This window comes from Peromyscus eremicus, chromosome 3 (assembly GCF_949786415.1).
Source record: "Peromyscus eremicus chromosome 3, PerEre_H2_v1, whole genome shotgun sequence".
NCBI lineage: Eukaryota > Metazoa > Chordata > Mammalia > Rodentia > Cricetidae > Peromyscus > Peromyscus eremicus.
The window spans coordinates 73,177,756-73,201,487 of NC_081418.1; the positions used below are offsets into that span (position 1 = coordinate 73,177,756).

A 23,732-nucleotide genomic window follows, 5' to 3' on the forward strand; every position below is an offset into this window, starting at 1 on the left:
TTTGGAAAGGATTAGGCCTTGTTGGAGGAGATGTGTCACTGGTGATGGGCTTTGAAGTTTCAAAAGTCCACACCATTTCCAGTCAGCTCTCTCTTCCTTGTGGATCAAGGTATAACATCTTGGCTAGTGCTAGAGTGTAGCACAAACCTTAAAAGTTCTTATTAATAAAAACAAACCCAGAGCCAGGTATTGGGGTGAACACTGAATGATCAGTTAAACAGAACAAGCCACAGCCACCTCACCTTGCCAATTCATCAGCTGATCCTATTTCCTCAAACTGGAAGCCTCTGAGTCCTCATCCAGAATGAATCTCAGCTGAACTGTTGCTCAAAAGCCTAAAAGCTTAACCAGCTCTAGTTCCTGGTTTTCACCCCTTATATACCTTTCTGCTTCCTGCCATCACTTCCTGGGATTAAAGGCGTGAGTCACCATGCCTGGCTATATCCAGTGTGACTTTGAACTCACAGAGATCCAGATGGATCTCTGTCTCCAGAAGGCTAGGATTAAAGGTGTGAGTGCCACCATTTTCTGGCCTCTATGTCTGTCTAGTGGCTGTTCTGTTCTCTGACCCCAGATAAGGTTATTACGGTGCACGATATATTGGGGAACACAATACCACCATACTAGAGCACTATGCTTACCTGCATGCCTGCCTGCTGTCCTGCTCCCTGCCACAATGGTCATGGATTCTAACTCTTGGGAACCATGCACACTATTACATGTTTTATTTTATCCTTGACCATGGTGATTTTTCACAGCAACAGAAAAGTAGTTAAGACACTTATAATTCATTTAAAGCAGACTCGCACCCTGCTCTATACTACCATTCTTTTTTTTTTTTTTTTTTTTGGTTTTTTGAGACAGGGTTTCTCTGTGTAGCTTTGCGCCTTTCCTGGAACTCACTTGGTAGCCCAGGCTGGCCTCAAACTCACAGAGATCCGCCTGGCTCTGCCTCCCGAGTGCTGGGATTAAAGGCGTGCGCCACCACCGCCCGGCTATACTACCATTCTTAAATGCTTCCTTATGTGAATCATGGAGCAACTCTATGGTCACCTGGTATATCCAACCCCTCACTCCTAACCCCAGCCTTGCCTTTTACATAATCAGGAAAAGCCATATATATTAATTTCCCCGGTCCTTATAGTGGGAGGTGGTGATGTGACAAATTCTGGCTAGGAAACATTCCTCTAAGGGTTTCTAGGAAAGATTTGTCTTTCTCATGAGTAGGACTGAAATTGCTGGTATTGCCACATACCTAGTCACATCATTTTGATTATTATAACTACAAAAGCTAGACAGTGACCAAGAGGTAAAGAGCAAGATAATCTCAGAATTACCCACTTTCACACTGTTGAACTGAGACAGAAATGAAGAAATATGAAGATTCCATAAATCATCACCACAAAACTGTCTTTTATTAACAAAACCAAAGAACCCCAAACACTTTGTGGACATTAACTTTTTCCCTCCAGATTTTAAAATGGTATTCTGTGTGTACATTATTTTTAAATTTTCAACACATTTAGAAGAATACAGTTGTTGACATAAAATAGGCCTAAGAAACAAAAGTGAGATGTTCTTAAATTTGATTTCAAACATTTATAACTATCAAATGGTCTTATGTGAACCCTCAGTCCTGGCTCACGTGCCTTTTCTCCTTTGCCTCATGGGATGGGGGCTGCAGATTTTGTAGTACAGCAGCACATGTAGTGGGTCTGAGGAAGGAAGTCAATGCAGACTCACAGAGATACACATCTGTTGATACACAGTGGTGAACAGGAAGGTGGCAATCCACCGGTCTGAAAGGAAATCTGTCAACAAAACCTTCCCCATTCATCCTGTGGGAATTTTGTTTTTCCCTCAGCATGTTGGTCAGAAAGAGACTAGCATTTGTCAAACAGGTGTGAGTGAACACAAGGGGGCAGTCACCACTGCTGCTGCTGCCTTGAGGGCCTTGGCCAAAGCCAGAGCCCTACAAGCTGCCACCTGGAGTCAGAAAAGGGCTTCCTGCACAGGCCCAGGAGCGTCCTTCAAGAAATAAACAATCAGGATCTCAAAGATTAGCTCTGCCGTGTATTATTTTTGATAAAATGGGCAAGAGGATGAAAAATGTACGGTTCGGATGAGACCAGACAACACATGAGGTCTACAGAATGTTCTGCAGAATGGCTTCCCTTTAGCCTGTTTGGGATGGTTTGCCCTGCCTTCAGGTAATGAGGTGTTGGACAGCCCTGAGAAGCCCACTATCAGGCTCAGGAAGTGAGTTAAAGGATAATCTTGGGGATTTATACACAGAGAAGTAATCAACCCAAGGTGAAAAAGAATAGTCATGACTCAGAATCAAGAGTACCTGTAATGAAGAGACTTATGAGGCATCACTTAGAAACTGAAGTGCTGTGGGATGTTCTGTATGGCAAATGTGTTGCTCTGATTGGTTGGTAAATAAAACACTGATTGGCCAGTAGTCAGACAGGAGGAAGTGTGGGCGGGATAAGGAGGAGAATAAAGCTGGGAAGCGGAAGGCTGAGTCAGAGACACTGCCAGCTGCCATGATGACAAACAGCATGTGAAGATGCCGGTAAGCCACGAGCCACGTGGCAAGGTATAGATTTATAGAAATGGGTTAATTTAAGCTGTAAAAACAGTTAGCAAGAAACCTGCCACGGCCATACAGTTTATAACCAATATAAGTCTCTGTGTTTACTTGGTCAGGTCTGAGCAGCTGTGGGACTGGCAGGTGAGAGAGATTTGTCTTGACTGTGGGCCAGGCAGGAAAACTTTAGCTACACTGAAGGACAGATGTTTAGGGTACCCCACAAGCAAGGTTCAACACTAAAAATGGTCTATGCACGAAGAAGCCTTCTCTTTCAGATGCTCCCCATTCTTCCTGCTTTGTAAGAGGAGTAGAAACTAGGGCTAACGTCAAGGAAGTACTGAGGTCCAGACGATTACACCATTCTGCTTTGTCTCTTATGACAGTATCTCCACATCAAAACACACTTAGGAAACCTAGCCCACTTGTATTACGAACAGCCATCAAACTTGGAAAATTATGTGACAGCATTACTAACCATATGTGATTCTAGCTTAATGTCCTTAAAAATAATTTTAAAAATCACCTAGTTAATAATTGTCTTGGTTAGAATATTTTGTTCCTTATGTGTATAAATTCAGCCTAGAATTTATTTTATCACCTCAATTTGTATGAAAAATAAGGAATGTATTATTTTTAAATTCAGACTTTACCAAAATGTGAAATAAATTTTTGAAGGGATATGGATGGATCTGGCTGGCATTGTATCTACTCTGTTTTATACGGTAATAAGCTATACTGCTAACAGGTGGAGCCTGTTTCAATAATATGTATCTGGGTGAATGTCTGAGAACTGCTAATATTAGTCACTAGCTGTGTTGACCACAAGATACAAAGAGGGAAGCGGTGTCAACTGTGCCTTCCCGAGCTCTGCAATGCATGCTGACTTGCCCACTTTCCTTCTGGTCCAGGAAGCTATCTTTAACTCATGCTCTTCTGAAGACTGCCCACGGAAAATGCTAACACAGTGTTCTCACAGGGTATCTAGATTTTCTAGATGATGTTTAAGAGACATCACACAACTGTTTCTTTGTTGATAGAGATGACACCCTACTTTAGATACTATATACAAAAATGTGTGGCTGTCACCTTAAACACTCACACATGCTCAGCTAAGAGTTCATGTGACGAGTGTGGCTCTTCTATTTAGTCAATTTACATCTACAGACAAGCACCAAGAAACATGCACACTACAGGGAGCCTAGATATGAAGAATTCATATTTCACCATTAAGGGAAACACTGTCACAAAATGCTGATGATGTGGTTTCTATCACTCATGCTCTAATTTGGGGGTCTTTGCAACAAAAGGGTCTTGTGGAGGTTTTTGCCCTTTTTTTTCCCTTCCTTTATTAGGATTTACAGTAGGTTCTGTGTCAGGCACTAATCAGTCAGGTGGCTTTTGGTCCAACGGGTATGTTAGTTGTCTTTTTGCACCTTTTTAATCCTTCTGCAAAAAGCCAAGTTCAAATGCTGGAAACCGTGATGTCTCTGGTACCAAGATATCAGAGAGAAAGTGAACAGCACCAGCCATACCTGCAAAGCAAAATGTGCATCTTTTAAGAACCACACAAGTTACTGATAAAACAAAGTGACATTTAATCCCTTCTGCTACAGGGGCTGTAAGGACATAAGGAAAAATACCATCATCAATTAAAAGTGACATCATTAAAAGCAACACCCGACAGGCAATTATTATTCTCTATTATTGAGTGAGTGAGTGTGTGCGTGTGTGTGTGTGTGTGTGTGTGTGTGTGTGTGTGTGTGTGTGTAACCATGCACCGCCTCTGGCTTCCTCACTGAGTTAGGTTCCTTCAGTTCACATCTGTCTGTGGGTAAAAGTAGTCTCCCCTTCTTGCTGAATAGTGTGTCCTTATTTTGCTACTGAAGAACATTTAGGTTGGTCTCAGCTTTATAAGTTTTTTTGTTTGTTTGTTTGTTTGTTTTTTGATGAAAGGGTTTTAGAAGATGATTTTAAAGAATAAAAAGAACATGGACCTATTGGAACCCATTAGAAACAAAAAGTGGCCCTTGGTGCCTTTGAGAGGACCGTAGAAAAGCCACTGGTGGAGTGAGTGCTCCAGGAGGGCAGCAGATACAGCCCAGTGTTGTCTCTGGGTAGTACTGTCTGCTGGACTCCTAGATAAGAACTTGGTTAATAGTTATTGCTAGTTCTGTCTGCCATGCATTGGTGAGGCAGAGGGCAAACAAGACCTGTTGATTTCCTAGCCATAGGGGAGCTGCCAGGTTCAAAAGTGGAATTTTGATCCAACGAGCAAAGTTGCCATTTTAAACTTGAATGTATAAGCATCAGTGGCTCCACTTTAGAGTCTAGATATTGACTCCTGTTGTCTGATGTAAATTCATCTCATGTTTATTTTTTTCTGCAACAGGGCTTCAATATGGATCCCAGGCCAGACTCCTAATCATGATCTAATGCTTTAGCCAACAGTATGATGAAATTACAGGCAAGGACCACCATGCCTGCCACAGGTTTTTATTATATAAACAATTAAAGTTTTTATTCTGGGAAATGTTTTTCCTTATTACTTCAACTGATACAGAAAAAGCCTTGATAGAATCCATTGCCTATGTACTTGACTTGATATAGTTCAATTACTTACTGCTTAGGAAGTTTCCTCTGGGATGTGGTTTAAAGTTATTATCAATCTATCCTAATGTTATGAAGTCTTTGCGCTGTGGCTTATAATTTAGTCAAAATATGTGCACACGTGCATGCAAGTACACACACACACACACACACACACACACACACACACACCACACACTCACAAGATATTTGTAAGCCCAGTGTGGTGGTGCATGCCTTTAATCCCAGCACTTGAGAGGCAGAGGCAGATGGACCTCTGTGAGTTCGAGGACAGCCTGGTCTACTTAGCAAGTTCCAGGGCAGCCAAGGCTACATAGAGACCCTGTCTGAAAAATATCAAACAAACAAACAAAAGGATTTCTAACTTCAATTATAGTTATAATACTTATTAATTATAGTACATTCTTTTTTATATATTTATCAACCTGGGCAGACTTAATTATTGTTGTTTTTAACCAATGGCCTTGTTATAGCCATCAGTACAAATATTGAACTGTCTTCAATATTCACTCATATTTTTCTAATTATTAATATCTAATTACTACTTTCCATTAATATTAGTTACTAGTAATTCTTTATATAATTTAAAGAATTAAGTGTATTTAAATAACTAAGTTTCCTATGAACACATAGAATATATATATTACAGACAAAATGCAGAAGAGAAGACTTATTATCTCCCCCCATCCAGTAAGCCTTCCAGGTTTTGTTTGCATATGTATTTCACAGAAGTTCTATAATTTTTTAAGACATTCGTGGAAGCAAAATGCAGGCAAGATAAACAGTCTTGCTATCATTTTGTTTTAGTTCTGAAGTGTTATTCAAGAAACATCGAATGTACTAATGCTAGTCCTCAGAACAGAGGAACCAGATATTCAAATGTATGGTTTTATTTTTCATATTCTCTTACCTTCAAAGAGGGAATAAGGTCTGTCAGGAATGCGACACCCATGTGCTCCATAATCTAGACACCACTCTGCAAACTGAAAAGAAAGACAATTCTTTTTAAGACTAGAATTCTTAAGAGGCAAGGAATGGGACACTTGAATGCTTCTGTAAGAACTGAAGAAGGGTTCCAGTGGCTCAGTGGTTAGGAGCAGAGAGTGCTCTTCCAGGGGACACTAGTTCAATTCTAAGCACCCACGTCAGGTGGCTCACAAACACCTGAAACTCCAGCCTTACTGGGAACTGACTCGTTTGGCCTCTTTGGGCACCTGGACTTTACATGCACATTCCTACATACACACACAGACACACAGTTAAAAATTAATAAAAATAAACACTGAAAAACTAGTTAAAGAGGCCAGTTTGGACAGTAGTGATTTCAGGGCTCCCAACTGTACTGTTTGACAAAACCCCTAGCAGGATGAGAGCTGGGGACCTTTCCTTGCTTGTTTTGGCTTCTGTAGGTCACATTACCTTCAAACATTGCAGGGACACCCAGAGGAGAAAAGCACAACTCAACAGCACACCCCTGTTCCTTCCAAGCACCTGCTCCACCTGAATCAAAATCCCTGCTCTGAACCTGCCTTCAGAGTTGGCCACCGGCTCCCCCTGCTCTCGGTTACTTCTGGAGAACATGCTCAGTGGGATGCTTTGTCCTCAGCGTCTCTTTACTGTCTTTTAAACTGTTGCTGGAACAATTCTACATTGTGGAAATACCTCAGCCCTTAGCTCTCTACTCTACAGGTTTTACATCCTAAATAAGTTAATGCCTTCCTTTTTATATCACAGATGTTGCCTTGGTGTATAACTCATCACTTCCCCACTAATGATTCAATAAACCCCAGTGTGGGAACCCAAGCTCTTCCTGATTCTTCAAAACCAGATCCATAGTGACTTTTCTAAAGAAGAGTCTCCACATGGACCCTCCATTTTCCAAATTGCTGTTCAGTGCTGTCTGGTTTTTAAAAATCATCTGTAGGTCCTGAAAATCACTGGTAAGAGGGATTCTTTATTTAAATGATCTAGAGTGGGCCACAGTGGTCCTCAGGTGTAATCAAGGTTGAGAACTGCTCTGTGCATATGTGACTTTAAGTCTTAACATCCCCCTCCCATGGCATCTCACAGCACTGAAACACTCCTTCTCCAAGACACACTAAGATGTTTCCTGACTCTGTGGCTTTATACTAGCTACTCTAAAAGGAATGTATCCTCTTCCTCAGGCTACTCCCTTCCTAACTGACTTGCAAACTATTATTATTGAAGAAATAGGTCTCCCTACTTATGCAACCATCTAGTATTATACTTACCTCTTCCTCTAGCTCCTGTTCTGCCCTGACCCCGTGATCTAGCAACCATGAATTTTGTATCATTTTCTCGGGTGCTTCAACCTCCAGGCCACTGGGCAGGCAGTTTCTGCTCTCTACAACATTCCTCAACCCCTTCTGTATAACTTCCAGCTGTCTTCCTGTTTTGGCCTACACACCACTTTCTGACCTCCCATGACTAGACTGGGCTCTGCCCTATTACATGCTTCTACAGCATCCCGTGATCAAACTATGAATGTGGGCAACCGATAGATAAATGCATCCTCAGGGATTCCAAAATGGGGAGGCCATTTTATTTGGGTTGATAGAAACAAACAAACAAACAAACAAACCTCATAATGGTAGCAGGTGTTCACTGTCCAAATGGTATAAAAAAAATGTTACCCATAATGTCTCTTTCTATCAACAGCCACTGTAAACCTTTTGGTGTATTTTCCTCCATCATTTTAGTGTGTGTGTGCACATAATTACACCATGTGAAACATGCATAGTAACAAAAACACAAGCAAGCATTTACCAAGTCTAGCTTCCTGCCATTCATGAAAATGTATTCAAGGCATATGTAATTGTTTCTATTTGGGGCCATGAGCTACTGATGTACATATGATAGAAGAGTAACCCAGACAAGGACGATCATGGAGCTTATATTTCACCAGTTTGAGCCAATCAATACACTCAGTAAACAACTGGATGATTCTCCCATGTGGCAGTCTTAAAGAATGTGAAAAATGTCATAGTTAAACTAACACTGAATGGCAAAGAGTTGCTATCTGAATTGCAGGGGAAAGTCCATTTTTGCTGAAGGAAATAGGTAATAACAGTTTAGACTCCATCCTATTGAGAGGGAAGACCAGTGAGGTAGTATCTCTGAAAGTAGTATAAGATGAAACAAGGTAGAGAAACAGGCAAGGGTCAAGGGATGTAGACTACAGAAACTTGGAGAGGAGTGTAGGTCTGACATGTGAAACTTATAAAGAATTTAACTAGGAACAATTGTAGACAGTCTGCATGTTATCTCAATTAATTCTTAAAACATCCTTGGTAGATAGGTAGTCCTCTTCTCCCCATTCTTTCAAATAAAGAAATGGAGGCTTGAAGAATAAATGAACTTTAAGACAATAAATCATATGTATAAGCTGGGTATGATGCCAAAGAACTGTAAACCTTGAACTTGGGACGGGGAGGAGCAGGAAGATCTGAGTTCATGGTCATCCTAGGCAACAGCAAAACCCAGGCCCATCTGTGCTAGCTCAGACTCTTCAAACAAACAAACAAACACATAAATAATGCTTATACATAGTGCAGTAATTCTGGCCAAGTAGTATGACTCCAGAACTTGTGTTCCTCAGAGGACCCTTTATGTTTGCTGCCCTCAAACATAAAGGGACAGAGGGCCAAGGACAAGGCCGTGCCAGAAGAAACAGACTCAGTCAAGATTGGGAGGAGTCGACTCAAAGAGGGAAGAGGAGTTGTGCTTTTGGACTCTGTTCTGGGAAGTTCCTGGGCTGCAGGGATAGAGGTGACCTCACCTTACAGGCTCGATAGAGGTACTTCTTATCTTGCGTAAGGTGGTAAAGGGTCAAAAAGGAATAACCATTTCCAGAGGTTCCATGGCAGATTCCATAGCCTTTCCGGAGCAGACCTCGCTGCCAAATCACATCACTGCACTCCATGGCCTCTTTCAAGTATTTTTCCTCCTTAAAAACCTGGAAAGTAAGAAAACAAAAAAGTTAGCAAAATGTTTTCAATAAAGAATTAGAAAAATACTTCTCCACTGATTAGAAAAATATACCTCATAAAAACTGAACAGGTATTACAGTTAAACAAACATAAGGACCTCTGCACCCAGTCAGGTCCTGCTCAACCTTTTCCTCCAGAGTCTAGCCCAGTGAGTCCCCCTACACATCCTCCTTAATCAATCAGATCTAGCCCTGGTCCCACATCCAGTATCCAGGCCTAGTCTGGCCACCTGTGTCTGTATGGCAGCTAACCTCTAAGCTGGGCCTCTTCTCCACAAATCCTGAGCACCTCCCTCAGACTCCTGAGGATTTTTAAACTAAAAGGTCAAAAGATTTTAAACTAAAAGGTCTTCTACTAGGCTTAGAAACTTCCCCCAGCCTGAGCTGAGCCCCGCCTACATCTGCTACCCCATTTGAGCATCAACACTAAACCCTAAACCCCACTCAGCTGAAGACAATCTGACAAGTGGAGGTCACTGGAAACACAGATCCAAACATCAAGTCAACAAAGTAGAGACACGATTTCCGTGCCCAGAAACACTACCAATAAACTAACTGCAGATGTCTAGGTCCCACTGCAATAGCACAAGCCCCATAAAGAACAGAGAAGACGAGATCCTCACTGAAAACGCAGCACTTCCACAGTGATGTTCCCGGAACAAAAGCAACTCAGATGATACACGAAACGATGGTTTAAACAGCAACAATACATATGAATGAGGAACTTAAAGGAGATACAAACAAACACCAGAATGAAGACTGAAAACTGTGAATGGAATGATGAAAACAACACGATATTATACGAAAATATAATTTAATAAAGAGAATCTCAGAAGAAAGTCAAAATGAAATAACTCAGAGGAGAACCTCATCCCTAGATCGGATCAAGTTGAAAAGAGAGTATCAGGCTTTGAAGACAAAGGAAGGAAATTTGATCACCGAGTCAAAGAAAATCTGAAGTCAATAGAAAAAAAGAAACCATGAACAGAACATGAAGGAACAGAACACTATTTAAAAAAACAAAACTGAACTTACAAATAGTAGGTATAGAAAAAGAATAAATCCAGGTCAAAGGCAAAGAAAGTATTTTCTACAAAATTATACAAGAAAACTTGCCTCATCTAAAGAAAGAGATGCCTATTAAGGTCAAAGAGACATAAAACACACCAAACAGACAGGACCAGAAAAGAAAGTCCTCATGTCATACAACAGTCAAAACACTAAATTTATGGAATAAAGGACTTTGAAAGCTGTAAGAAAGATCAAGTTACTTTAAAAAGCTCCCCATTAGAATACCATCTGATTTTTAAATGTCAATTTTTAAAATATCTTTGAGAATTTCATGTGTGTACTGTATTTACATAATTTCTTCCTTTTCTGCTCCCTCTCACTCCTTCCACGACCCCCAGGCCTTCTCAGATTCATGGCCTCTAAATCATTAATTACTATTGTTACAGTTGGGCAGTGGTGGCCCAAGCCTTTAATCCCAGCACTTGGGAGGCAGAGACAGGCAGACCTCTGAGTTCAAGGCCAGCCTGGACTACAGAAGGAGTTCCAGGACAGCCAGGGCTACAAATGAGAAGACTCATTAAGGATGAGTCTTAATCTCCCTCATTAAGGATGGGACCTTGTGAGATTTTCCCATTCACAGTGGCATGTCAATTGGTGGTGTCATTTTTTAGGTCTTGTTTAGGAATCCATATTGTTGAGATTTCATGGGTGCAGCTTCCCTATCATATAGACAAGAAGTTATCTTGCAGCAGAGCAGATGTCCTGGTCCTTTGGCTCTTAAAGTCTTTGCAACACCACTTCATGGTGTTCTCTGAGTGGTACATGTAGGGATTGTATTGTGGATATATCTGCGGTGATATATTATGTATCCCAATAAAGCTTGCCTGGGGACCAGAGGACAAAGCCAGCCACTATATTAAACACAGAGGTCAGGCAGTGGTAGCACACGCATTTACTCCCAGCATTCAGGAGGCAGAGATCCATCCGGATCTCTGTGAGTTCAAGGCTACACTGGAAACACAGCCAGGCATGGTGGCACGAGCCTTTAATCCCAGCACTAGGAAGGAAGGAAGATGGCAGGGCACAGAAAGGTATTTAAGGCTTAAGTAAACAGGAAGTCTCTCTCGAGGCTCAGGATTTCAGAGAGGTAAGAACATGGCTGGCTTGTTCTGTTTCTCTGATCTTTCAGCTTTCACCCCAATATCTGGCTCCAGGTTTTTTTTTTATTAATAAGACCGTTTAGCAATTCATGTTACATGTATCAGTTGCTGTTGGGAACCCCATAGAGAGTTAGTTGTTCTCTGAATTCTGACCAGTGTGTCTTTCTGTAATGGTCTTTGGCTACTGAAAAAAGAAGCTTTTTTAAATGAGATATGAGAGCTACACTTATCTGTGAGTAGAAGGTAAGTTTTTAGAATGTGGTTACAAATTACCCTGGTTTAGAGAAGAGGCTATAGGTTCTCCCTAGGGTCCTTGGGTGGTCCCAGCCCTGGGTAGTAGGCTAGTTTTACCATGTCATGCATGAATTCCTTCCTGTGGTACTCTGAATGAGAATATTCCCTGTGGGCTCTGGAATTTGAATATTTGGTCTCCACTTGGGGGTGCTGTCCAGTGAGGCTTGGGAGAAATGGCCCTGCTGAAGAAAATACATCAGTGGGCTTTGAGGTTAAGAATCCATATGCCTTTCCTAGTTCACTCCCTGCTTTCTACTTGCAGTTTAAGATGGGCGCCTCCAGCTTCTGCTCCAACTACCATGACTGCTGCTCCCTGCTGCCATGCTTCCTTGCCAGGAAGAACTGTAAGCCAATAAACCATCCCTTCTATAAGTTGCCTTGGTCACAGTGTTTTATACAGCAATAGAAAAGTAACTAACAGAGGAAACTGGTACCAGAATTGTGGGGTACTGCTGTAAAGAACCTGACTGTATTCTTTTTCTCAAGGAATGGTGAACTCTTTGAGACTTCGGACTAGAAAAGTGGTTGAATCTGTAAGCAGGGCTTAATGGGCCATCCTAGCAGGATTTGAGAGATTGTGAAGAGAAAAGTAGACTGTAGCAGTAGAGCTCAAGAGGTCTTCAGAGGGAAGCAAGAACCTTTAAATATACTAGTATATCTAGTATCATCTATCTATCTATCTACATATTTAACTCTATGTACACACTAAGAAATACATATACACTAGTTTGTTTCCTAGTTAATTGGCCGTTCCTATGAGATTTTGGTAAAGAAGCTGGTGTTTTCTGCCCTCATCTTGACAACTTACCTTCGGCTGAATCAACAAGCAGTAGACTACTTTCTGTGGCAGAGGCAACTTGAAGCCAGCATAATACTGAATCTGGTACGGTCATTATGAATGACTATGATGCAGCTCTACAGTGAGCAAGAGCAAGTGGGGCAAGAAGAAATGCAAACGCTGTTTAAAGATAAGAAGAGCACTAGGAAGCAGTGTTATAGCCAAGGCTTGGAAAGAAGTGGCTGCATCATCCTCCACAGTTTCAGAGAGCCACCCAGGCCAGGCAACGTGTGGCAGGGAGTTCCTGTGTGAAGTCCTCAAGAGGGCAAGAGGCCCTGAGATATATACTAGACCATCTATATACACCCTAGTACAGTGCTCCATCCATCCATCCATCTATCCATCCATCCACCCATCCATCCATCCATCCATCCATCCACCCACCCATCCATCCATCCATCCATCCATCCATCCATCCATCCATCCATCCATCCATCCATCCATCCGTATATACTTGTTTCCTAGTACATTGGTTTTGGTAGGATGATTATTTTCACAATATTTATTCTACCAATCTGTCAGTATAAGAGGTCTTTCCATCTTCTAATGTCTTGTTTGATCCCTTTATTCAGAGATTTAAAGTTTTCACTATAGGGATCTTTTACCTCCTTAGTTAGGTTTATTACTACTTTTCCTTGTCTTTTTTCTATCGTGAATGTTATCGATTCCATGATCTCCTTCTCTATGTGTCTGCTGTTAGTGTATAGAAAGGCTACTAATTTTTACAAGTTGATTTTGTCTCCTGCCACTTTGCTGAAAGTGTTGATCATTTCTAGAAGTCTTCTAGTGGGAATGTGTAGCTGGAGAATTTCACTCCAGCTCCCACCAACAAGTCCCGCCAGTCCCAGAGCCTACTTATAAAATAAACACACAAACTCTTACATTATTTAAACTGCTTGGCCATTAGCTCAGGCCTGTCATTGTCTAGCTCTTACTCTTATATTTAGCCCATTTCTATTAATCTTTACTTTGCCACATGGCTCATGGCTTACTGGTACTTTACATCTTCCTTGTCCTGGTGGCGGCTCCAGGTAGTCTCTCTCTTCCTTTCCTGTTCCCTCAATTCTCTTCTCTGTTAGTCCCGCCTATACTTCCTGTCTGGCTATTGGCCAATCAGAGTTTATTTACATATAGCGATATCCACAGCAGGAATGTTTGGGATCTCCTATGTATGAGATCATGTCATCTGCAAATGGGGAGAGTTTGACTTCTTTTCTGACTTGTGTCCCTTTGGTTTCTTTTTCTTGCTGTTTTATCTAGTGATTCAAACACTATATTGAAAATAAGTTGGGATAGTGAACGGCCCTGTCTCAGTCCTGATTTTATTTATTTATTTTGTTTGGAGATAGGATCTCTGTATGTAGTCCTGGCTGGCCTGGAATTTACTATGTAGACCAGGCTGGCCTTGAACTCACAGAGATCTCCTGGCCTCTGCATCCCTTGTACTGGGATAAAGGGAGTACACCTCTATGCCCAGCCTTGTTCCAGATTTTAAACTAAGGAATGCTGAGAGTAAGAGAAAGTCTTCCTCAGGGAAGAGCACAGAAGTTGATTATGTGATATGAAATAGTCAGCCCCTAAAACACATTTACAAGTAATGTCACATAGAGTGAACCCATTGTATTTATATATTAGGGAATATATATACATATATCAACAATTAAGGAAAAAGAGGCCATGAATTTGAAAGAAAGCTAGGATGGATACATGGGAAGTTTCGGAGTATGGAAAGGGAAGGGGGGAATTAATATCATTATTTTATAATCTCAAAAATTATATATATAATTAAAACAATAAGTGAGATTTGTTGGCTTGTAATCCCGGTGCTGGGGAGGTGGAGAAATGCTGACCCCCAAAGCTCACTGGCCAGCCAGTCTAGCCAGTCAGTGTGTTCTAGGGCTGTGAGAAATCCAGAAAAAATCAGATGAATGGTACTGCAAGGCTAACCACTGGCCTTTAAATACATGGACACTCATATGTACCTAAACATACATGATCACACAATGTACACAAATACACAAATAATTAAGTTAAAAGGTGGAAAGTGAGGTGGGGATGATGGTTCAGTAGTTAAAGCTCTTGCATAAACATGAGGCCTTGAGTTCAGACCCCCAGAATCCATGTGAAGGTGGCTGTGATAATGCACATCTGGAATCTCAGCACGCCTATCAGGAGAAAGGAAGCAAGGGAAAGAAAATCCTCAGAGGTGCACAGGCCAGCTAGCCTAGCATGCACAGCAGCAGAACAACAACAGACCCTGCTCAGACATGATGGAAGGCAAAGACCAACAGCACTTGGCACGTGCGTGCTCACATGAACACAGAGATTACACCCAAGGTTGCCCTCTGAGCTCTATACATAGGACCTGGCACATGTGTACTCACACTAACACAGAGGTCAAAATTTAAAACTAGTCTTCAATGTACACTAGCATGGGCTTTGCAGAAGCAACCCGAGAGCTTGGTGGTGCAGACTGTGGTTACCCTTGGACACTTAGGGTAACACAGGAGCACTCACCTGATACGCCTGTAAGAGCATGTGGATGACTCCTGGAGCACCGTGGCACCAGTGGACCAATCGGTCTGTTTCATTGCTTAATGAAGATGGATAGTTTCCAGATCGGAATTTTTTGTGGCGCACATAATCAATACTAGGTTTCACCATTTCTGTTAAGGTTTCTTGGTCCACTTTTGCTTCTGGCTTTAAAGGCACAAAAAGAAAACAATTTATTTTTTCTGTTTTTTTTTTTAACTACTGTAGCATGGCTAATCTAATAAAGCATTAATTATCCACAAAACTAAGGAAGATACAAAATTAGAATTCAATCTTGTGGGGTTTTTTTTCAGACATAGCTTTTCTGTTTGTTTCTGAGGGACTCTACTGAACCCTGAACTATGGAAGATTTGTGTGTGTGTGTGTGTGTGTGTGTGTGTGTGTGTGTGTGTGTGTGTGCTGTCCAAATACTAACCTTTCATTTCCTCCTAGTGACTCTTGTCTCCTCCTAAAGGCCAAGTACAATACACCTCCCAAATCTATCAACTGGCTTTTCCACTTTGGGCAAATTATTGAACTGTAATTTCTTTATAAGGTATTCAGAAAAATTAGCTCCCATTGAAAAGTATATGCTTATTTCCTTCATTCAATAATTTGTATAATAATGGTTATTACTGAAAACATTCATTAGCTGTTACCTTGTAGAATGAATCAAATTTGTGTTAAAGTTTTACTAAAGAGAACTACAAACAGTTGGAATATATTTACTATTCTGAGGGATTCTTGTTTTGTTTTTTATAAAAGTAGTGAATTATAAAACATTCGAATGGTTTCAAGATGCTATACAGATTCTCATCAAAAACTGTCGGCAACCAACTGCAAGCGAGGCTAATTGAATGTGTTTGGTGAGATACATTAGCAAGCCCTCACAGATCTGCAGTACTGATAAAGTCTGGCTAAAGAAGTCTCTGTCCGTTGACTTAATTTTCATTTAATTCTTAGAACAAACTTCCAAATGAGGTATAAATATTATTGTGACTAAAAAGAAATATTGCTTTGAAATTGCTATTATCCTATTATAGCTATAATATAACTATTATGTAAGATAAAATCTTATTTCCTTATCAAAAAGATCTTGTTAAGCATGGAGTAAAAGACAACTTAAAGAATACACTTGCTTCTAAAATTTGCTGAGGTAAAGTTAGTTTAATATTTAAAAACATTTACATATTAGAAAACCTTTAGGTGTTTTCCTGAGATACATTTAGAGAATGTGTCAAGTATTTTTCTAACTACAGTTTATGAAGTTTATTTTCAAAATACTAAATTATGCTTAGAAAATCATTTTTTATATAGCTAAATTCTTAAGTATGCATGCCTTTAATTCTAACACTCGGAGGCAGAGCAGAAAGATCAAGGGTACAAGACTATTATTGATTATACAGGGAGGTCAAGGTTAGCTTTGCTACATTAGATCTTGTCTTAAAAAATTAAGTAAAACATATAGCATAATGTTTAGAAAATGTATTATGCAAAACAACAACTATGTTCCTTCATGAGACACAAATGGCCTTTTCTTTTTTAGTGATTTCCTCACTATTCTTTTTTTTTTTTTTTTTTTTGGTTTTTCGAGACAGGGTTTCTCTGTGTAGCTTTGCGCCTTTCCTGGGACTCACTTGGTAGTCCAGGCTGGCCTCGAACTCACAGAGATCCGCCTGGCTCTGCCTCCCGAGTGCTGGGATTAAAGGCGTGCGCCACCACCGCCCGGCTTCCTCACTATTCTTTAAATAACACATACAGTTACATCCTGACCTACAGATTTTAGACTTCACTGCGTTTCCCTTGCTCAGCAGATAAGGTCACTTTCCCTCTTCTAATCAGCCCCAGATCATTTTTTTTTTTTTTTTTTTTTTTTGGTTTTTTGAGACAGGGTTTCTCTGTGTAGCTTTGCGTCTTTCCTGGGACTCACTTGGTAGCCCAGGCTGGCCTTGAACTCACAGAGATCCTCCTGGCTCTGCCTCCCAAGTGCTGGGATTAAAGGCGTGCGCCACCACCGCCCGGCCTCAGATCATTTTCTTATCACCATTTTTGGTTATATTCCTACTCATTGTGTTCTTTCTAGACTAAACTACGCAACTACTGTTTGATATTAAGGAACTGGTTGCTAAATTATATTCTACAAGCTTAACATGTGACTGGGGTGGCCACCAGGCTGCAGATGTAGGGAAGAGTTGTAGTTCAAGGCTGAAGGCAGTCTGCCCTGTTCCCAGGAGAGCTAATGCTATCCAAGTCCAGTGAGTCTGCTGGAGAACACCCTGTGCTTACCCCATGTCAACCTTTTGCTGTATTAGGAACTTCAGTTGACGAGCTGGGCTCAACCACATTATAAGGGACAAGCTGCTTTACTCAAAGTGAAGCAATTTAAATCAAAATATCATCTCATCTCATCTCAAAACAACCTCAAGGAAATGTCCAGGACAATGTCTCACCAAATGTCTAGGCACTATGGCTTAGGCAGACGTAAACATCAAATGAACCATTCAGATGCCTAGCCAATGCTTTTAGTGGGGACTTGAAAACACCTGTTGTCTACGTATCTTCTACCTGAGATAGGTATCATGTTTTGAATGTGAAATACATCTGCCCCCAGCTGGTGGTGCTGTTTTAGGAAGTCCTGGGACCTTTATAAGAGGTGTGCCCTCGCTAAAGGAAGTGGGTCACTGAGAGGTAGGCAGGCTTTGTTTCTGGCCTGAGCTCTGACTGCTGATGCCTCCCATTCCTGGCACCGTGCTTTGCTCAACTGCAGTGGACTATCTTCTTGAACCAGGAGTCAAATAAGCCCTTTTCCCCTTAAGTTGCTTTTTGCAGGAATTTTTATCACAGCTGCTAGTTAAATATAAGCAGGATTAGGACATCACAGCTGGACTTCTTCCTCATAATCACAGCTTGTAAAGCTAAGAACTAGAACCTCAGGATTCTAGTAACTGGTCAGAGGAATGGGATCTGAGTCAAATTTCTGGCCCTGAGAACAGACATGGCATCCTGAACTGTCCTCAAGTTCACTGATTGATATCTATCTAGACCTGGTTTCTGTGTCCCTAAACCTTATAAGATTATTGTTTAACAGGAACCTTTTTGATAAATAACAAAGCTACAGCTTTGTTCCCTCCTGCACAGGCTAACCACTTGAATAGGACAAAAGGCCCAGGAAAGCTGCTTGTCTCAGAGACTTCAGAAATAGTATAAAACCTACCTACAATGAAGATGATCCCTCTGCAACTCCAGTGTGCTCTCCTCTCTGAAATAATCTATCTATACTACATTCTGTGTGTGTCTCATCTGAAGGTTTTCAACAGATCACAAAGACTTTGGGAACTGAAGGGAGTCCAGAGTGAGAGCCCAGAGTCACAGCAACAACCAACAAAAAGTTACAAAATCAGTGTCTCCAAAAGGAGAATTTAGTCTCTTCCCTGGGGTAGAGGATGTATTGCCCATTGTTGTGAGAGGTGGAGGTGTCTGAGGTCAGTAGTACAACACGGTGTTCCCACGTGCCATGTGGAATTTAAGTCCCTCTGCTCTCTTCTCAGCCTGGCCTTCTCTGATCAAAACAGATGGTTTCTTTCTCAAGCCCCAATTCCTTTGGCTGCTTGTAGAAATTGCTGCAAGGAAGAGTCTAACAGATCCGAAGGCTCCTTAGGGATGTGTGAAGAAGCCCCTTCCTCCACTACGCTGGCTTCATCTCGACACAGATGTGTGCCTGGTGCAGCTTCTGTGCCACCAGTCATTTAAGTCCCCTGGTTCTACGGTTCTGCGGGAGAAACCAGCTCGTTTCTTGCTAACAACCTCCTTGGGCATTTCTGTGTAATCGTCTGTCCTGTAGGTCACTTGCCATTTTGTACACTTATTTTCAGTTTACACCTTTCATTTTCGGGTCCTCAAACAGTTGGAATTTCTGGTTTTGTTCTTCCTGTTATTTAGAAAGGATTTGTATGGGAACTTTGTCTTTGTCCCACTGCTGCAAAAACGGACTCCCATTTTTCAAAGGCAACTGAAAACGTGTTCATATGGACTATACCAACAACCTTTGAAACGACAGCTGAGAGATGGCATGACCACAGGACAGTGGTCATGTGATATGTCCATACAGCTCTTAACCGTTTCACTACTTAACTACGTCTGTAAAAGCTGACACACATTTCTCAACAGCAGTTACTAAATAGTGCTTCTATGTACTTCACCTTAAGAGTGAAGCAAAGGTTTCATAATTTGTATTTCTCTTAAAGAACAAAATCAACCTAAGCGTGTGAATTTGAAGCACATAACCTCCATCAGAGTTCCTGCTTCATCAGCAGGACAAGAACAGAAGGAAGCTGTGGGTGACAAGTGACTATTCTGGTACAAACTATATACAGAATGTCCTTTCAGGAATTCACTGCTGTGAAGCCAAGTTCATTATCTGTGAGTCAAAGTGGAACCTTCAATTCAGCCTCTTTGGTCTCTATGAAGAACTTAATGCCCCATTCATATTGGTCTAATGTATTGTAATACAGTCATTATATTTATTATCCCAGAGAATTGCTACATACTTGCATTAACATATAGTAGATTCCAGCCATGCCGTGGGCTGCTCCAACATATTGCTTCCTGTGCCACTGATATAACAGGGGGCAGCGCTCAGTTTTCCTTTCTTCCCTTGACAAAGTCTTTCCTGACTCAATAATAGCGGCGACTACCTATAGAGACAAGGAGACATCGGAAATCAAAACAATTTACAAGATTAAGATTACAATCTTAATTTACTCTAAAAACATTAGTGTGTGGGAGAACACAGAGATATTATTTAATAACAAAATTTAAGCAGCCATTATCTAACTGTAAATTGAAGTATTTCTCCTGTCCTGTGCAACCATTCCCAAATAATCAACATGGAAACTTAATATTACTTACAAATATTCAGCCAATATCCCAGGCTTGTTACTACCTAACTCTTACATTTAAATTAACCCATATTTCTTATCTATGCTTTGCCATGTGGTTCGTGGCTTGTTACCTCACTTTCTACACATCTTGCTTCCTTGGTAGCTGGGTGGCTGGCATCTCTCTCTCACTCTACCCTTCTATTCCCTTCCTTAGTTTGGTTGTCCCACCCATACTTCCTGCCTGCCAATCAGCTTTATTATTAACAATGACAATAATACACATTCATAGTGTACAAAAAGATTGTTCCATAGCATCTAACAATTACTTTCATTTAATAAATTCAATCAAAGAGAAATCAGGAAGTAATGCTTGAGAGAAAACATGTTAAGAAGTCTACTTATGGAATTGAAGTTCTTAGTATGAAAAGTTGACTAAATTCTATAGAGCCTTCCTATTAAAAACTATCCCAAACATCTACTTGCTTCAAAGCTGTGACATTTTCTCTAACAGGCAGCAAGTACATCTCCAAGAGAGTGTATACACACTAGCTTCATTGATGAAGGGGGTGATGAGGAAATGTGGTCTTCTGTGTTATGGTCTAATGGAATGACTCTGTGGCAAAGACTCACTTTAGTAAAGTGCTGCATTTTAAATGGGCATCCAGCCCTCTGCCAGTCATCTAAGTTGTGGGAATGAGACGTGAGCAGGCATGAGGTGGACACCTTCTAAATGGAACCCTGACAAAGGAAGCTGTTTCTTTTCCCTTTCCAAGCAGGCTAAGGGTGCCAAACTAATTTGGTTGTGTGGATAGGGTATATGTAGAGGACAGCAAAATAGAACGAAATGAGTATGGGTACCCAATTACCATCACCTTACTTTAACCTTTGGAAGTTGAACTATGTAGTTCCAATGAAACACAACCTAACCAATATATATCACTGATTTTTAAAATACATTTGAGAAGAAAGGTAGGATTTTCTAAAAAACATCTTATGACATACTTTTTAAAAACTCAGTACCACCTACAAGCAGAGGCTGGGTATTAACACAACTGTATGCTGTCAGCTAGCTTTGAACATCAGTAGGTCCAGTAGGCCCACAATACCTCTTTAATAGCTGTCTCACCAACTGTGCCGGGGCCAATCTCTGTGTTCACGTAGAGTAAGGCATACAGGTAACCTGCCCGCCCATACAGCAGCTCATCAGGAAGCTCTGATTCTTGAGAGACAACAGTTCTATGCATCTGCAGAAGTCTAACCAACAAGACAAAGGATTATCCCAGAAAATGTCTAAAAATCAACTATGACTGAAAAATAACACCAAGTTCATAAAACAATCAAAACCTCTCTACTAATTTCTGTTTCAAACAACAAAATTAGGAACAAAAATATCCAAGTTAGAGATGTAGGTCAGTGTTAAAATGTATATAGGGTCCTGGATTCAATCTCCAGCTCTGAAAAAAAATCTTTCAGCTCCAAATGTCCACCTCCCTATTGCTCTAAAAAATACAGTAAAAACAGAGTTCACACTTTAAAATCTAGTATTAGAAGAAAGTGATGTAAAATCTAAGATGGAACTGAGAGACAGTTACTGCTTAGGCAAGACTCAGTCGCTCCATCTTTCAACAACATCAATGTCCTCATGTGCCAGATACTCTACCATATCCAAGGAAGGGACCTTGCTTTCTGCTTGTTCAAGAAGATTATACACTAACCACTGTAGAAATCTTCACAGTCCATCATCATTCCTCCTCACTGAAACTAAGAGCTAAAAACTGAACTCAGGGTTAGTTATTCTCAAACTATTTTCCTGGATGTGAACTCACTTTCATGCACTGAAGGCATTCAAAACTTGTTTAGAATGACTATTAAAGTCCCACTGAAATTAAGGCACACTCATGCATGCATAGGAAAAGAACACATGATCCCACCACTAAGACAAACATACTTTACTTTTCAGAGAGACCTGTTTGCAATTGCAAATTAGAAAATAAGTTAAATGTTGAACATCTTTGCTCAGTAATTCTTCAACAAAACATTTGGAGACATTCTCAGTTTTTAAAACTCACTTTGTGATGCATTCCTGGGACTCACATTCACTTTTGAGTTTATGATATATCACAGCGCCCACAGCAAGGGGCCCAGCATCTCCGCACAGGAAAGTGACTCTGCGACCACTCAGGTTTCGGAGTGTTCTCTTCACGTAGTCCAGGGATCGGAGCAGGTAGGTCTGGTCACCAGTGACCCGGTACAGCTGTAGGTACAGAAGCGCTATGCCTGGAAGGAGGCCCACCCCAAAAGAAAAGCATTACTACCTCCCTTTTACCTCAGGGAGGGGTTTGTAATTTGTGTAATCTGTAATTACACAAAACATCCTCTACAAAGACTACGTATTTAGAAATGGACAACATAAACAATAGCAACAAAAAGCATAATTGAAACTGCTGAAGAGACATAAAAATTAGGGTGGAAAAGGCCATGAAACAGGTGAAAATTTATCAATCTGTTAACTAGCCCAATGTGGTGAGTCAGCAATTTCCACTTAGAAAAGAATACACAGACACACTATTGCTCCATCTCCTCCCAGGTCTTGCTCATGCCCAGCTTATCCTCAGTCAAGCTAATGGAATTCTTTGCTTCTCCTCAAGTCATTTCCTTCTATGTGATTCCACAGTAAGTGATTATCTTTATGGATTTTCTGCCTCCTTTCTCATTTTTACATTTTCTACAGTGTTTCATTTTTTTTCTTTCCTCTTCAAGCAATCAGTAACCAATCAGTAAGTCAGACCCACACTCAGGGAACACCACGTGACCTGGCAGAACCGGGACAGCGGGGGCAGCCTGTCACCAACCTCTTCCAAAACAGAAATAGAAATCCGGAGCAGGTGTGGGGGCTCAAGTCTGTGATCCCAGCATCTGGCAGATGGACACAGCAGTCTCAGGAATTCAAAGATGTTCTCAGCTATATGACAGTGACTCGGAGGCCAGAGCAGGCTACACTAGATTCTCTGTCAGTCTTCCCTCACAATGGACGAGAGCCAGGAGTTCTGCTGAGAGCTCTTTGGAGAAACCCTCTAGAGAATGATTCACTCTGGAAGCATACTCTGACTCCTGAGCTATGGGTAAAGGGTGCTTGGATTTGATCAGCACATGCAGTGGGTCACACTGAACCCCACTAATATGTTCAATTAATATGTGTTAGTAAAAAAGAAGTCAGCATGACAGCTAAGTAAAAAAGGAATTAATATAAATAAAGCACACTGTGCAAGAGCGTACTGAAATAAATGTTGACAGTAACTAGGTCAAATAAGACATTCACTTAATCTAAAACTGAGGTTCTTTAATAGTCTACACTTCATCTAATTTACCTAATCATCTGATTTTTCTTCTTTTTATTTTAATTTTTAAATTTCTCTAAATATTTAGTGGCTTATTTCTTTAGTAGTTAATTCAGGGTACTTCACATCTTCAAGTTTATCTTAAACTTATTTCAAAATTACAATGACTATATGCCAATTTAAAAACTAGGGAATCTGTAAGATCTCATTTTCCTTTACCCAAACTACAAAGAACAGCCAACTCTATATCAAAATGGAGACAAGGAGGGTAGCCTTGGCCCATGCCCCATTATCCCTAAGAAAGAACCATTTACAGATGAAGAGACACAGTTCTAACCTTTGTCTCACAGATTTCTATAAATTGTAAGATAAGGTGAGTGGGTAATAAATCAGAACACCCACCTTGCCCAAATAGTAAATGACTCCATTTTGCTTTACCAATTTCTGTGACCTGATGCCTATGGAAA

The 23,732-nt window shown here is 40.8% G+C and overlaps 1 protein-coding gene across 1 annotated transcript in view; it reads right to left on the bottom strand.

Moving 5' to 3' along the window:
* Positions 1-1,389: 1,389 nt before the first annotated feature.
* Positions 1,390-23,732, bottom strand: part of Lancl2 (LanC like glutathione S-transferase 2) — a 60,015-nt gene continuing 37,672 nt past the window's right edge. The window contains exons 3-9 of the mRNA XM_059257892.1: positions 21,997-22,204; positions 21,034-21,181; positions 19,595-19,741; positions 15,033-15,215; positions 9,003-9,179; positions 6,114-6,186; positions 1,390-4,128 (exon numbers count right to left, since the gene is read on the bottom strand). Of these exons, the coding sequence (XP_059113875.1) occupies positions 4,034-4,128; positions 6,114-6,186; positions 9,003-9,179; positions 15,033-15,215; positions 19,595-19,741; positions 21,034-21,181; positions 21,997-22,204 (1,031 nt within the window). The 3' untranslated portion in view covers positions 1,390-4,033. The remainder of the gene's footprint in view (positions 4,129-6,113; positions 6,187-9,002; positions 9,180-15,032; positions 15,216-19,594; positions 19,742-21,033; positions 21,182-21,996; positions 22,205-23,732) is intronic.